The sequence below is a fragment of the Toxotes jaculatrix genome, chromosome 2 (genome assembly GCF_017976425.1).
Source record: "Toxotes jaculatrix isolate fToxJac2 chromosome 2, fToxJac2.pri, whole genome shotgun sequence".
Lineage (NCBI taxonomy): Eukaryota > Metazoa > Chordata > Actinopteri > Toxotidae > Toxotes > Toxotes jaculatrix.
The window spans coordinates 9,137,950-9,154,586 of NC_054395.1; the positions used below are offsets into that span (position 1 = coordinate 9,137,950).

Here is a 16,637-nt window from a genome sequence, read left to right on the forward strand (position 1 = left end):
AAATTTTTAAGAACTCCAGCAACACAAACAAATCTTTGGGGGAATCACTTACGTCAACTGAATGGAAAAATTTGAAAAGACTCACTACTGCCTAAGTCTGTGAGATAAAGAACTAAACAAAGCCATGTACACGAAGGCCACATTTAGACACCATTTAGACTAAAATAAATGAATTCAAATCTCAAATCTTTTGATTATTGCTACCACGACTGTGGACAAGTTGGTGCACTGGTTCATGTGTTGTGAAGTGACAGACATATTGTCAGCTATGTTAAATATAGAATTTCCTCCACAATTATGAAACAAAAAGATAATTTTAAAAAAGCAGCTTTGGCTGCTGTTGGAAAGTTTTTACACTTCCCAGTTTTTTCAAAATGGAAAGTGTGAAAACCAAACTGGTTTGCTATAGAAAGCTGACATATGAACTTCTGAATATTTGGGTGTAGACAAGCTAGACCACTTTCACCACATGAGCTGGTGCCGAATCCCACTCTGATTGGATGAGAAGGAAAGGAACAGAAAGATTTGACCACTGTAGTTTACAATATGTTCTAACCCACCACATCATAGAGGTTGTGTTCAGAAATTACTTTTACCAAACCAGACAACACATGAAGCCACAATGCTCTTTCCCAGCATTTGGGATAAATTATATTATATATATTATATTATATATAACACTAAAAAGAGGTTTTCATTCACGATAAAAGCAGAATTTCTGAAATACAGTTATGTCAGGATTTAAAGGGGCACTTTAATAGTTTAGTTTTGCATTTCATTTACAATAGGTGATTGGAAAAAGAATTACAATGGGTCAAACTCTAAAAATAAAGCCTGTTTGTCAAGATATTGCCCTAATCTCAGTCTACAATGCAAGATTTTACTACAATAAAGAAATAAAACAAGTATTAACAGGTTAACAGTAAAAGGTTAACAGTAAAAGATCAGCTTTAAGACTGTAAGGATCCTCTCAGCAGGGGGCAGCAAAGACTTGCTTAAAAAAAGGTAACAGTCTTAAAATGCAAACACCATGTTTCTAAAAATACTGTACGCTATTTGTTCTCATACTTACATGATTCTTAATAGATAAATATGAATGATGGATCTATGTCCAGAGAACAATACAACTCTAGTCTCAGTTACACACATCTGTATAATATGCAGCATCTCCGTAGTTTCAGGGCATATGGCTGGTCTGTTTGCGATTTCTTGAAAGTTCAAAGCAGTCCTGAAGATCCTGTTATTAGGGACTGCATGTTAATGTTCCCTTGTAGCACTCCAGTGTGCACGCATAAGTATCCAATATTTTCAAGCATGTGCTGAAAGAGAAGTCATTTAAGTACAAGTGTTTATTATAAATGTAAATCAGATGTTTTCTGTGCGTTAGCAGGATTTAAAAAAAAAAAAAAAAGCTGATTTGGGCATGAGGCCCACATATGGAGCAAAGCCCTTCTCCAAAACAAGCCACATAAGATATCCAACATTCCCAGCATGCCGTGCTCTGTATATACAAAACAGACCAAAACACAACTGTATCTTAAGCTTGCATTTTAAACTGAAGCATTATATATTGACTACAGGTGTAAACCAGATGAGACATTAAGAAACTGAAAAGCAAATAGTCCTCTGTGTAACAGTCTACATGTAGCCATATTGTCCCAGACCACTCTTAAATGGTTATAGCTTCCACATGAGTGAGTGCTGAGTAAGCCAAACCACACATCTCTCCTGGACGATGTGCACAGAGGGGAGAGGCACGCAAAAGAATTATGGATGAAAGTTAGCATTCTTCTTGCCATTGTCCCTCCATGTTTGGTAAGGTGCACTTGCAGTTCAGGGGTGCTATGATTGGTAGCCATATGCGAATGCATCTAAAGAGCAGAGAGAGCAAACAGCAGTTAAGACATTATTTTTATATTTGTTTATCTAGATTTAAAATTCTGGCCAAAAGTCAAAGTGTTATGCTATGAATTTTCATGCATCCATGATGACTACCATCAGATAACAAATGGGTTTAATTTGGATCTTTTCATTGAGTCCATCATAAACACTACTGAGTTGGAAACTCTTGGAAAGAATGGGCATAAGCATATTTCTCAAACTGTCAAATTATTTCTCTTGATGCTGACCCAACTAATTCTAAAACCTATGACCTTATGAAGTGAAATGGTTGCGTACCCTCTCACCACTCACCTGAATAAAACTGTGCCGTGCAACACAATCCCTCCCCTCGCGCCGTCCGGTAAATGGGTGACACACATACTCTAGCTGATGGGGGGAGGTGTGTGAGGCGCGTTGACAAAGAGTCAGGTGGCAAATAGAGGGAGGAGCGTTGGCCAGGGGCGGGGCTTTGCTGTCCCTCCCAGGTGAGCCAGTAGCCCTTCAAACCAGTCATGCTACTCTTCCAGTCGACCTGCACTGAGTCACTGCCCACTGTGGTCAGCTGGAGGTCTGCCAGGGCTGGAGTCACTGGAAATGGACACCACAGAGAAGTTACTCAGGGTATATTTCAAAAAGAAAGAGAACTTAAAAGAGCATTTTAGAAGAGAGGATATGAATGAAGAGGAGTAAAAAAGACAAAACTAAAGGTTGACAGAGATAGACCCTGTACAGAAATAAAATGCTCCACTAACAGCTCAGAACTGCCTTTGGAGTAGAGCTTCTCGTAATTATCTGAAATCTAAGATGCAGAAAGGAAAACGCTGTGTAGGATTAGGATTATCATGCAGTAAATGGATCCTTGAGTGCCATGTTTGACTGCATTTTTTTCCACACTTCTCACCTTCCTGAGTACACACTTTGACGGACATGGCCTTCTCCTTGCCTGAGGCGTGCCGGGCGGTTACAGTGACCAAGTAAGTGGTATCTGGCTGGAGGTCTCTGAGGAGTGTAGAGTTTTGCGTTCTGCTCACCGTGACAGCGTGGGGCTTGCCCCTGGGCAGGGCAGAGTATTCAATGTGGTAACTTGTGACCGTTTCTGGCTGAAGAGGACCCCAACTCACCCGAACACTGGTGTGTCCTGACTCAGAGACTGTTATTGTGGTTGGGCTCAGCACCTCTGGTGTGGGAAGGCCAAAAAAAAAAAACAGTTGATGAGGAAGAAGGAAATAACTTAATAAACTAGGACTGCAAACCATTCCAATTCTCACACTTAATATTATGGGTCAGTGAGAGAGAGAGAAGATGAGAGACCGTCCTGTACACTTGCTATTAATTAACTCCAGTTAATTACTTGCAGTACAAATCATTTAGTGAGTGCCCAGAAGGTCACCTGAACATACAAAATTTGCCTACAGACATGCATAAAATTTTACATGTGAAAAACATGTTAATAAAATAATAATAATAATAAAATAAAACGTTATCCTATAAAATGTCAAATAATGCCAATAAAAAGTCCAAAGAGACTAAGGGTCTGAGGAGGAGCTGGTACTGGTGAATGTTTGCCTTTTTGCTTAGACCAGACCAGACAGAAGATTAAATGTTAGTAGCAAATTAAATGCACAGTTATGGGTCATGACACAACGTGTAAAGAGGATGTGACCCAACCTGGCTTTGTTGTGAAGGCGACAGAGAGAGGCCTAAACGCTTGTTCATTGGACTCCGGGATCAGTGTGGCATTATAGGTGGTGTCGGGCTTCAGGCCCGTTAGCCTGACGGTGCTGGAATCGGCAGACTGGGTAAGCCTCTGATAATGACTGACACCGGTGCTTGGACTTGTCCCAGGTCCACCTTGCCCACCACTACCTGTGTCTCCTGTCGGAACTGGACCAAAGCGGATCTCGTAGTAGCCCGTCAAACCAGAAAGAACAGGTCGCCACTGGAGTGTGGCAGAGTTGGTGGAGACATCCCGAACATGGATTCGTTTAGCTAGGATTATCTCTGTTGGAGGCAGGATGAAAAAGACTGAAGTTACTATGTGCACACACGTCTGTAAGGATTAAGGAATAAGTTATAATTTCGCAAAGAGACAGAGAAAGGATGGTGACAGGGAAGATGACAAGACAGAGTGCTAAAAATGCCTTGGCTTCAGACAGCCACCCACGTAGACAGCCAGACTAGGGTTTCCAAATGGATTCATAACCCTTACAATAAGATATCTCGAAATAGAGTCAGAGAGGCCCTGCAACAAAATAAGAAATGCCACAGAGGCCTTGATATGTGTGATAGGATCTTTAGGCCCTCAGCAAGGACTGGTGCATTTCTTCTTGTTGTACACAAGATTTATTTATACTGTGCATCATGTCTTACAGCTGCAGTATATACTGTGTCACTGATGAGGTGTCCCGTGTGAGTGTTATCCTGTTACCTAATCTGGCCAGAGAAATGGGTGACCTCCCTGGTCTATTTATATAAATACGTATATACACGTATCATGTCTGGTGTACTGTAGTGTTGGAGGATGCAGCGAGAGAAACTGAATCATTAATCCATTAATAGATCGGCCTATCTCATTACAGTGACTCTTACACACGCACAAAGACACTCTCGGTGTCTCAGCTTCCTACTTAGTCTCACTGTCTTCAGGAGCATGTGTGGCATTAGGGAGAAGCACAGAGACATGTAATGCATCTGTGGAAGAGTGGAAGGCAACTAGTGTGATTGTAGCTGTCTGAATTGAGCATGTTTGTCAAAGTTACTGAGACACACGTGTAACACGCTGGGCCAAATCATTAAAGAAATGACCCCTAGAGTTATTTAGATGTGTGTTTAGAGTATTTGTCTGTGATATTTCTGCCACTAACATAATACAATGGAGCTTAATAGAATTTAGTTTGTTCTGCTGAAAACATAAAAAAAAGTATGTGGAAAATGTTTCTATTCAAAAGCAATGTACCACACTCACCAATGATGGCATCCCGCAGGTCCCCTGTGATGATGCTCATATCATCAATGTCCACAAAGTACAAGTGGTTTTCCACAGGTGGACTCACCACCTCCCTCAACACTTGATAGTTGCCATGCCCAGTGGAGACCACCAGCACGGCCACGCCCTCCTCCCGCAGCTTAGACATTGGTCCAACAACATCCCCTGGTTTTACCCCATCTGTCAACCACACCAGCACTCTCGGGATCCCCGCCCGGGCCCCATCTGCTGTTCCGGGTTTGAGCACCCACTCCTCTGCAATTCTCAGTGCTTCCACAGTGTTGGTATCTCCCCTGAGAGGTTTGGTGTTCCTCAAAGCCCCCTGGAGGCCACTTTGGGTGCTGAAGGTGTTGAAGCCAAATTCAAGGCGTGGTTTGGTGCCCACCTGCAGAAGTCCCACCCTCACCTGGTCCTCTCCCAGCGAGAAGGGGAGGAGGAGCTCAGAAAGGAAGGACAGCATGCGGGAGTGCTCGTAGGATGACACGCTCCCCGAGGAATCCAGTAAGAAGAGGACATCCCCCTCGCAGCAGTTCAGCACTGTGGAGGAAAAAATACAAACCAGGACAGTCATTAATGTGCCAAAGAGTCCAAAGCAGTATATGTTGTCTTTTGATGCTGATGAAAGAACCATCATTCCTTTTTTACTCCCACAACTTTTTCCATAGGTCTCCTCTCATCCTTCACTTACACACCCACTTGGAAACTCCCTCCCTTTCTCCATCCACCTTCTTGGACACAGTCTCAAACTCGTAAGTTAGATACAAGAAATTACAGTAAAGATAAGAAGAAATCAAAACAGAGGAACTAGAAACTGATGCTGGCTTTATGATAACTTCAGAATTGGATGATAAAAGGCAGGCATGCACTGAGCCACAGAGTGGATGTTTTTCCCCCAAATTTTCCATATTTCGTAACAGAAGCAGAAGTCAAAAGTGAATGCCCAGAGTGAAGGACAGGAGGGAGGGAAAACAGTAGCTGCTGGGTATTAGTGGTAAGGAGGGAGTGGAGAAAGGAGGTGGGACGAGGGAAAATAAAAGGCGTTAAAAGGAGAGGAGTGTGGCTGAGGGGGTGGGTGTGCTGGCAGTTCCATGTGAGAGACAAAGAGGAATGTTGGATGGCCATATACAGAGCAGAGAAAGAGAGAAAGACAGAAGCAGCAGCAACAGTGGAAAAAGAGGCGCAATCGAAAAGCAATATTGTGGAGACATCCAAGAAAAATAATGCCACCACTGTTAAAATCTCAGAGCAAAGGCTAATGAGAATAGAAAATAAATGTGAGAGAAAGATATAGTGAGAGATGAAGACGTTAGATTGCCTATAGAATACTCTAATTTCAGTAATACTGCAATTAATGTACAGGCACCGACTCAGACCTTCACACCTTTGTATGCTCTTATTTTCTTTGGATGCCTTCTTATTTAATCTTTAAATGTTTAACATGTGAGATGAGGTGCTGATAAGACTCAGGGGTGTTGAAAGCCAAGAAGGCAGCGAGACATATATACACACACACAAATCAAATATATGCACACACGCTGATGTGTCAGCCGGCCGTCTTTCTCACCATCAGCCTAAAGAATTTCTTGCATCTCTCTTGTTTGGACTTTGGAGCGTGAGGGCTGCTTTGTATCAAGGCCCCCTATCTCCGCCTTTGTGCAGGCATGTCTTTATCTAAAAACTGTATGTAAACATACAGAGATAGTCATGCCACTGTTTATCTAGAGAGAAGACATGTTTAAATGCAGCCCGTTGTTATTGTACGCACAATAAATCAGATTTATTGGTGGATTATGAGCGCTTGAGTGATGTGATGGTGGAAAAATTATGTGTAAAACATCACGTGGCCCCAGTAAAGCACTGCGGGAGCAAAGCAGAAACCTGCTGAACACATGGGTGCATTATTGTATAGACTAACACTGACACATGCACAGTCAAGCCTGAACAATGCAGGTTTTTGCAGGATGTGTAGAGATGTAGCATAAAATAGTAATTATTACCAATAAATTACCAATACATTTGGCAAAATGCATCTCCTTTTTCTGTGGGTGTGAATTGTGGGAAGAAGATATTTACTAAACAAGGATGACAGCAATAACAGCACATGCACTTATAAAAAGCCAAATGACTGTAATCTAAGTTGGTTCAGTCTCATCGGGTCCCTATTAATGGAAATAGCAAAGTGACAGCATCTCACTCTCTACTATGTTAAAACAGCCATAAAGATCTGCTCGCTCTAACAGCAGACTCGCTGGTGTTACCAGCACCAAGTTTAGCCTCTCAGACACACAGCACGCAAAGGCTTCGCCATGATAGCAGCTGATAACGTTTGTTTTGTTGTTTAAGTCATAAAAACTGATATATAGTTACTGATCAGAACTGACAACAAGTACAGGCGTGTACCAGCATCAAGGGCAGCCTGTAAACTCACAGAGGGGGTGTCAGTGTCAGTCAAGATCCGTAATGTGATTTTTTTTTGTCACACATATGAAGTTTTCTTTTATCACCTTTCTATTAAATTAATGAATGAAATAATTAAAATGTGACTTTTTCTCCAGATGATCTGGAGAAAGCTTTATTAGGCACTGCTGTAAGTCCAAGAGATTTCATCAGCTGACAATATCTGGGAATCCTACCCCCCACCCCCCTACACACACACACACACACACCCCACCTTTTTTCTTTCTTTCTTTTTTTTTTTTGGTGTTAAATGTGGAGCATCTGTGCTGTACACGGAGGAGTCCTTGTACTGGACTCCTGCCTGCTCCCTGCATGGGGAATCATGGCCCCAGGCTGTGGGGTTTCATCAACTCACAATTCAAAACCTGGAGTCATGCCATTTCACTAAGAACACTGGTGTAATACCAACCCCACCCTGATCCACCCTGAGCCCAGACAGTCCCTCCACCTCCTGCAGCAGCAGCATCAATCCCTAATAAAGTCGCTGCATCTCATATTATTTGCCAGCAATGTCTTTAATCTGACTTATGTTGGCGGGAAATCTTGTGTAATGCTTGGTCAGTGTGGGTAGTTCTTAGCTCACCACAATATGACTTTAAAAATGGTTATTTGCCCTGAAAACACACAGATATCAAGCTTAAGTCTATTCTATTTTATTTCATACTTATTTTTCTTTTCTTTTGTTTTATTCTTTTAGTCATGCCCTCCAATTTGATTTCTATATGCTCAAAACTGCAATATAAAATTTGGATTCCCTTCTATGAATATTGCCCATGTCCATCTGAGAGAGCTTACCTCCTTCAGGTACGGGGTCCTGTGTAGCCGACGGCCGCAGGAGCAAACACGACAGAATCCATGTCAACAACATGTGGCTCTCCATCACAATGGTTATGAATTAGCTCCACCGAAGCAAATTGTAACACAAATGTTATGGGTGTTTGAGTCAACCATAAATCCACCAGCCCGGAGGAGCGCACTCCCAGTCAGTAAGTCACAGTCAGGAGCATAGCTTTTATGAGTCACATCCAGTCCAGCTTTCTATTTTACTTCTTCTCATTCCTCTTCGTTGATCGTGATCAAACACTCGATAACTGGAGACTCTGGAAGTTAAACTTGAACTGAACTCAAAACTTAAGTCGGTGTGCGCAAAGTCTGGACGCTCCTCGCCAACGCAACTGCGCTCGACTTGCGCTCAGGACGCGGGTGTCAAGCACGCGAGAAGTTTGCCTGGCAAAACTTTCAAAATAAAACCGTCTTTTGTAAAGGCACATTTGTTTTTGTTTAAAAAAAAATCAACGTGGGCAGCCAAAATACACTCATGGTCTTCGTCTCATTTTTTTCATTATCAGTGTTTTTATTATATCTTTATGCAATTACAGAAAGACAACAGTTTAGTTACTAGTGTAAAGTATGTTGTAGGTTAAAGCTAGGCTACTAACAAGAGAAATAAGTCCAGAGGTGGAATAGTTATTTAGAGCATTTAAAAAATAAGATTAGCAAAAAACAGCCATTCTGCAATGTGATTTTTTTTTTTTACTTAACTCAATGTACAGAAGAATTATTATAATTATCTTTAGGCAGCATTAAAATAATGGTCCTTGTTATATATTATATTATCAAAACAATAACCCCATCAGTCTAACAACATGTAGGTTGGAGTTTAATGTTGTTGCTGATGTCATGTTATCAAAGTGGGGCCAGTTTTAACTGCTTCACCTGGTGGTGGCTAGTGTAATAAATGACAAAGCATAATAAACTGTAAGTGAATCACATTTGGTTTGAAAAATATTAATCTGCAAAGTAAACACAGTTTTCAGACAAATGGAAAGACATTGATACTTAACACTTACTGTACCTTAAATTTGCTCTGAAGTACTGTTTGATTGAGCATATTTAACTTATTTTATTGTGTTCAATAGATGTACCACAAATATGAACCCAAATTGTAAATGCAGGGACATTGCTACAGCAAAGTGTATATATATATATATATATATATATATATATATATATATATATATATATATATATATATATATATATATATATATATATATATATATATATATATAGTGCCACATCATCAAAAATGTCTACTTACTACTGTAGCTCATTGGCACATTGACAAATCAAACAACAGATGATAAAGACAGAAAAAGCCACTAGCGACTGAACTGACAATACAATGCCTTTATTTTGAAGGTAAAGTTACTTTTACTTTCCTCTGGCTACTTTCGCTTGACATAACACATCTCACTCGCTTGTGGACCTCACTCCTCCCTTCTCTCTTCATTCTCCCCAGTAACTCAGAATAGTAAATAGGGCTCTCTTCACTATCCAGGCGTCGACCCCTTGAATATGAGCCAGAATTAGAGTTAAGACTCCAAGTTACCCTATTACCAGGGATATAAATGGGGAACCCATAAAAAAAACGTATTTTACATTTTTTGCTGGCAAGTGTTTGAAATGAATCAAAGGCACCACAGGGAAGAATCAGCTGGTGGCATCTGTAGTAACTGGGGTTTACTTCTGCAGAAATCTGTTACCTATACCTTTTACCTTTACCCCTGACTTATTTTCTGAATAGTTGTCATAGTAAAGGCAACCGAGAATGTCAGCTATCCAAGAGATTAAGGAACCTCTGGCTGACCAAGAGAGACCACAAATACTTGCAGCATTTAAACCACTGGGAGAGCATCTTTGAAATTATACAGCACGCAGTCTTAGAGTGGAAAAAGGTCAGCAGCTTTGCATGTTGGCCATTCTCTGAGGTCAACCACTGGGCAAAAATAAAGTAAGATTTACATGCAGAAAGTGAAGTGAGGAGACAGTTTAGCATGGGGCTGCACGAAGAGTATTGATACTCTGTGTGAATGTGTGTGTGTTTGTTTGCCAGAAACAAAGAAAGGGCAAAGAAGGTAGGAGGGAATTAATGGATGTGAGAGGATGTAGGAATTCAAGGGGGACCAAACAAATCTGGATTCCTCTGTGACACATCATGTCCAAATACTTCTATTGTTCCAGCTGACACAATGACATTAAACACACCCTTACCAATACACACCTAGTAACTAAACACCACCACTATGGTGCAGTCAGTGATTGGGGAGCATTATGACAGCTCTGTCTGGCCTATATTTCATTGTAATTACCATATAGAAAACTATTTGTTATGAGACAGGAGACAAGTACAAGCACTTAATCATACTTGTGGCTGGCGAGTCACCCTGAGTTCATTTTACATAGATTTACAAGAACCACTTCAGCAGCAATGTTAATTTAAATCTGTGTCCAGTTACTGAAAGTTTTATTTTGTGTTCTGTTGCTAAAATTGAACTACAAATGTCTGAGAAGCCACGTTCCCTGCTGCATCATAATCCATTTACACTCTGCTGCTACTGCACTACAGACATGCAACATTAATTTCTTTGTGGTTTTTGTGTACCTCCCCTCCAGGGCTACACAAGTTCGCACATGCACATTTGCCGCCCCGAAAACCCTGTGGTCAGTGGCACAGTGCTGTTTGGATATTACTACAGATGGGAGTTCTCTTCCTGTGCTTTTTTTTTATAGTCTAGTCAGTGAGCTGTAAATCAGTTAGGTACACACAGTATACCCCCACCTAGAACAACTTGGCACCAGTGTGTAATCGTGAGAACAGTGAATAGCTGAACATGCATGTGCATACAGTGAGCGCATATTGTTTTAATGAGCATGTGCACTAACATGAATACATTTCTTTCTGCATTTCAACATGTCAAGCATTGCGTAAAAAGTGAAATGACAGATTATATGCAGCTGACTGACTTGTGTCAAGCACACAAACTGAAGCTCATGTCAGTATGTGACACTGCCCCGAAATCCACAGACATTGCCAGCTGTTTCCACCCAACACGGCCTCATGTCAGCTCGCTGTCTCCACTGTCTCAATCAGTATGTCAGATTATGCAACCTGAGCAGTGATCTGTTTCTGCTCATTTTCACATACCATCACAGTCCTGGTGGGATGACAGCTAAAAGTACTTTTGAGAGGGAGAAAGCACAACAGCACAGAAAACCTGACCTTTGAGCTCTGGGCAAGGCAGCAGCGGAGGGATTGGGAGGAACCGGAGGAGCGGCGAAAACAGTAAGATGTCATTGAGGCAATGGAAGAGTTTATGACATGTTGTGGCTCACAGCATTGAGGGTGTGATAACATGGAAATAAAGAAAAAAAACAACACATCCATTGGGAGAGTGCTGAAGCCTGAAACACTCTTTAAGAAGCCCGAGTTACTGCCTCTTTTACAGTTTCTTGTAACTTTGGTCCATAATAGCAGCCCAGTTGTAATTACCCATTAAAATTTTGGCTGCACAGCTTTTGGCCACATATTGGAATGCCACTGTCAGTGGCTGAGTGAATTCCACAGATCTATATTTGCCAGTGTTTTCCTCCTCTCTGCCAGAGGTTGGGTTTATAGAAAACCATGGTTTTGTGCAGATTTGAGGAAGAACAGCAGAAATGTTGCTTCTCTCTCTCAGCTAAAGAAATGGCATCATAAAGTGATATAAAAGATGAAGGAGGAGAGGTCAAATGAAAACCTGTTTGAGAAGAAAGAGATTAGGGAGAGAAACTACAGTGATAGAGGTGTGAAGGTACTGGAAAAATGAGATAAATTCAAGGGATACTGGCAAAACGCAGACAAAATATTTAGCAGAATTTATATCTGAACCTGTCAGGCAAATGGAAGCGGCTCAAATTCGGAGCCAGGAATGCTCTTTGCCTCCAGCGTAGAAGATTTTGACATGGCACATAAATAAAAGCCATTAAACTAAAAATACAGTTGAGGAAGTCAGCAGGACTTCCCATTCATGGGATGAGGAGAAGACCAGAAATGAGTCAAGTGCCCACTGCCTTCCTGAGCAGCACTGACCCCTCCAGTCCTGCGTCAGTGGTACTTTCCTGCCTCCACTAATCAGCATCCTGTGTATGTCCACGATGGGTCTTGTCTTTTAAATAGTGTCTATGGAGGAATTTCCTAAGCTTTTAAGTTTTAGAGCATGTTGTTTTGTTCCAGCAGCTTGAGACAAAAAAATCAGAATACTGGGTCGGCAGGATGCTGCTTCAAGATAATGCTGTTGATATCTCGCTGTGTTCCAAGAATCTGAGGCTTAAGTACATTCAGGGGTGTCCTCAATCTTCACCTTTCCTAAACAAATATGACAAGTTATATTAAACACAAGCAACCGTGCAGTTCGGGGCAGGACCACGTTTTCACAGAATAAATCAGAGTGTTTATTCAGGTTTGGACAGAAGAACCCATGTCTGTGCACTGTCTTAGAGTAAAAGTGAACACAACTAGAACCATCCTGCTATAGAACATCTGTTTTGCAATAATCGACAGTCAGTGAGTCTCCACATTGGCGAGGCCAACACCCACTGCAAGTTTCCACAGTAAAATGTCACAGGCTGCCCCTGGTTCTGCCAAGTTGCGTCGATGGAGGTTTTCTCTATAGCTGGCTCAGCTCCTCTGGAGAGGTCTGCTCAGACAATGGTCTTATTGTGTTGGAGATTGGCAGGAGGGCAATATTTATAGATGGAAGCTAAATAAACTCATCTTCTTGGCTCTGTATGGATACTGGGTGGATACACTTTGAAAAGAAGGCTGGCTGATACTGCAGGTACTAAGATTTGACTACAACTATCACCTGAGGTAAAAAAAAAAAAAAAACAAAACACCAAGATTCACAAAAGAGCTTATGGAAAAGCACAGAAGGGTCTGACTCCAGTGGCATGTGAGAGGTTTCTCTCCCCCAATGAGCCAAAGGTCTTCTGGAAAGGCTTTACTTGTCGTTTCCAAAATGTCTAAATAGAGTAGCAGAGAACTAAGAACTCTGCTTTGTTGAGTATAGTTCAGCAAAACAAAAAGGAAGCTCCATTCACAGCTTCAGTGTGCCCCCCAAATGCTCTCTTGTACTCTGTGAAATGAAGGGCTTCCATCCAAAAGCACAAACTACTCAAAGAACTTTTAATGCTCGCTATAAACCGAGAAATACTAAAGTCCCACTTATTCAGAAACCACATGAGAAAGGTCAGTGGCAATGACTCATCGATGTCAGAGTTCTCTGAGGCCTGGTTGCACTCATGCAGCCCGTGGGAAGGAGGATGGTAAGCTAGAACTGGCTGGATGTAACAGGCGTTTGTCACACTCACAGACAACCACAGTCCAGTGCTGTGCTGAAGAGTGTTTGTGGCTGTATTCACATCACAAGGACTCTGATAAACCTTGTGTTTTCTGGTCATTTCTTTACTCATTCTTTATTTTCTTTTCATTCTTTCTTCAGTAATACAACTGTTTTTAATATGTCTGGCCTATCAGTGCGTCCATTCTCGTTTCCACTATCTTCCTTTCAGCTGGTTCTCCGAAGTGTTTTGGCCACAGTGCATAGCAGCTGGATTCTCCATTCTCTCCTCCCTTTGTGATTCCTCGCCCTCCTATTTTCTCCTCACCCCACACACACTCACTCCTCAGCAGTCCCAGCTGCCTTCCACCCTTAGTAACACTCCTGTATGCTATACAAACACATGTACACAAGTGCGCACACACACAAGCCCTCACATGTACACTGGCGCACACACATGCATCTGCATAAGGTATAAAGAGCGATGTATTTGCACACAAAAAGGTAGCTGAAGTCACTTTTGTGGTATGTCTGAAAGTTTAAAGAAACAGGGATGTGTTGTAATTACAAGTGCATCCGCAGTGGAATCTGTTAGGGCAGGTTGAGTTGGGGAGGACCTGGCAACCTATCAAAGCTATCACTGACACAAAACGCCCCCTCTCGTATCTGCTTGCTCAGAGGAGTGCACAAATGAAAAAAATATATATACAAAGGCTCGTGTATTGTTCCAAAGCTGCAGTCTCCTCTCCAGGTCAAGTCAAACTCTTGATATTTTGCACCTCGGACACACAAGGCCTGGATTAACAGAGAGCTGGAACCTCCGTGGTGCAAACTTTCACTCAAATACCTTACCAGGTGTGATGAACAACCCCCCGTCCTTTAATGACAGAAAGATGACAACCTTGCTGTCTGGCCCATCCTGCCTGTTAACACAATCACCTGTCATCCACATCCGCTGACCCTCCACTTAAGTCTGTGCATTTCACTTCCAGGCACGTTCCGCACATGCTCAGAACATGTTTCAGTCTTCCTCTGTTATCTGTTTCCCCCACTTCCTGCACACATAACACACCCTCCGAAGTGCCCCACGAGTCACACAATCCACTCCGCCTTGGTTTTCACTCAGCTCCCCTCCTGTCGAGTGTCAAGGTGACAGAAAGGAGAAGAAGCCTGACATTGTCTGTTAGTGATATGGTATGGGGGAGATGGAGGGAGTGTTGTGTTTGAACTTGTCTGGCTTGAGCTGTGCCTGTCTGCCTGTCTGTTTTTCAATGAGTAATCCATTGTAAGACTGAGCACACACACACACACACACACACACCGTGGCAGGTTGTATGACATAGCTCATGTACAAGAGGGAAGAGGAGTTTTAGCCCAAGGGAGATCGATGGTTGATGGGTGAGACACAGAGGCTGCTGGTTAGGTTAAAGAGTTTGTCTTCTTCTAATGGAAAAAAAACTGCTAAAGCTTCTGTGGTTGTAAACAGTATTTGCAGTGAGGCAGTAATGTGTGACAAAAAATTGTCAAAGATTCACAGATTGTCTACTACTTCAGTTTTCTTTCATTAGCCACACTAATAGTGTACAGTAGCTACAGAGATGGAAATGTCATTTTGTTGGTTGGTCCACAACTTTGGTTTAAACTGAAACATGTCAGCAGGTGCTGGATGGACAGCCATGACATTTTGTGCACATATTCATGTTTCCCAGAGGATGAATCTGACTTTTGTGATCCCTGACTTTTTTGTCCAGCGCGACCATCTACCAGTATTTTGGTTTATGAATAAATACCTGCAAAACTAATAACATTCCCAATAGTGCTTCTCACTAATATGAATATGAGTATAGGAAACATTACACCTACTGAGCATAGGCAAAATCATATTCTAAATCTACACACGGTGACTTTAATTTGACTTGAAATATAGACATGTTTAAGATAAACATAAGCAGGGCTGCAACAAATTATTATTGAATCTGGTGATTATTTCCCCAATTTAATTTACAAATTGTCAGAAAGTGGAGAAAAAAAAAATCCCATCACATTTTTTCAAACCCCAAAGTGACACCTTCCAAATACTTTTTCTGACCAACCAGTCGTCCAAATCCTGAAAGGTCATTAGTGCATATCAGCTTCTCATATTTGAGAAGCTGTAACCAGTGGATGTTTGACATTTATGCTTGAAAAGTTACTGAAACGATGATTTAATTATAGTAGCAGCGGCAGTTGTGATTATAGTAATAGTGGCCAATATTTTTGATCATTTTTGAAAACTGACCAATAGTTTTAGCTATACTATACTCTCCGATCTCCTCCATGCTGTCACATCTGTCCGCACCCTCAGATCCTCTTCCTCTATCCATCTCACTGTCCCCTCAGCCCTCCTTGTTACCATGGGGAGCAGAGCATTCAGTCGCTCTGCCCCACAGCTCTGGAACTCTCTCCCGCCTGACCTCCATAACACTGACTCACTCCCACATTTCAAATCTAAACTTAAAACTCATCTGTTCAGATTAGCTTACTCCCCCTGACCACAACTGCATTGTCTATTGTCTATCTTAAACTGTATTGTCTTTTGTTTGATTTGTTGTGTATGTTTTTATAATGTAAGGTGACCTTGAGTGTCAAGAAAGGCGCCTATAAATAAAATGTATTATTATTATTATTATTACTACATGCATGTTGGGTTGTAGAAACTAAAGCTTTTAACGCCTCCATAGCTTTAAAAAACAAAAGCCACAAGCAACGGTAGAAATGTAAGCACTGTTTGCCAAAGACGTTGAGCACAGGTGTACAAATACACAGTCTGAATTTTACTCAGGGTACACCAGGAGTTCACCTCATATTATCACTGCTTTTCAACACTAACGCTTTTCAGAGTCAAACTGTGGGTTTCAATTTTTCCCTGATTACAAGTCGAGGCAAGCTGATAGGTCAAGTCTATAAAAGGAGAACTCACAGGGGATCCTAGTCTGCAGTTCTTCTCTCTCAATATTTGTTATCTGTACATCATCATTGGCTAGTTTTACATGTTGTATTTTATAAATCATACATTTATAAATCATTTCTATTATGCAAGACAGATTCCAAATAAAGACATACTTTTGTATCTCATTTGTAAGTAAACTGTGTCTTTGTGACATACAAAGTTG

The 16,637-nt window shown here is 41.5% G+C and overlaps 1 protein-coding gene across 1 annotated transcript; it reads right to left on the reverse strand.

The window, feature by feature from the left end:
- Positions 1-734: 734 nt before the first annotated feature.
- On the reverse strand, positions 735-8,498 carry vwa1 (von Willebrand factor A domain containing 1). The gene is made up of 6 exons (XM_041065029.1): positions 8,120-8,498; positions 4,847-5,404; positions 3,550-3,882; positions 2,783-3,058; positions 2,194-2,469; positions 735-1,871 (listed from the first exon to the last, which is right to left on the reverse strand). Exons 1-6 carry the CDS (start codon positions 8,202-8,204, stop codon positions 1,843-1,845), a joined length of 1,557 nt encoding a protein of 518 aa, XP_040920963.1. The 5' UTR covers positions 8,205-8,498; the 3' UTR covers positions 735-1,842.
- Positions 8,499-16,637: the final 8,139 nt, after the last annotated feature.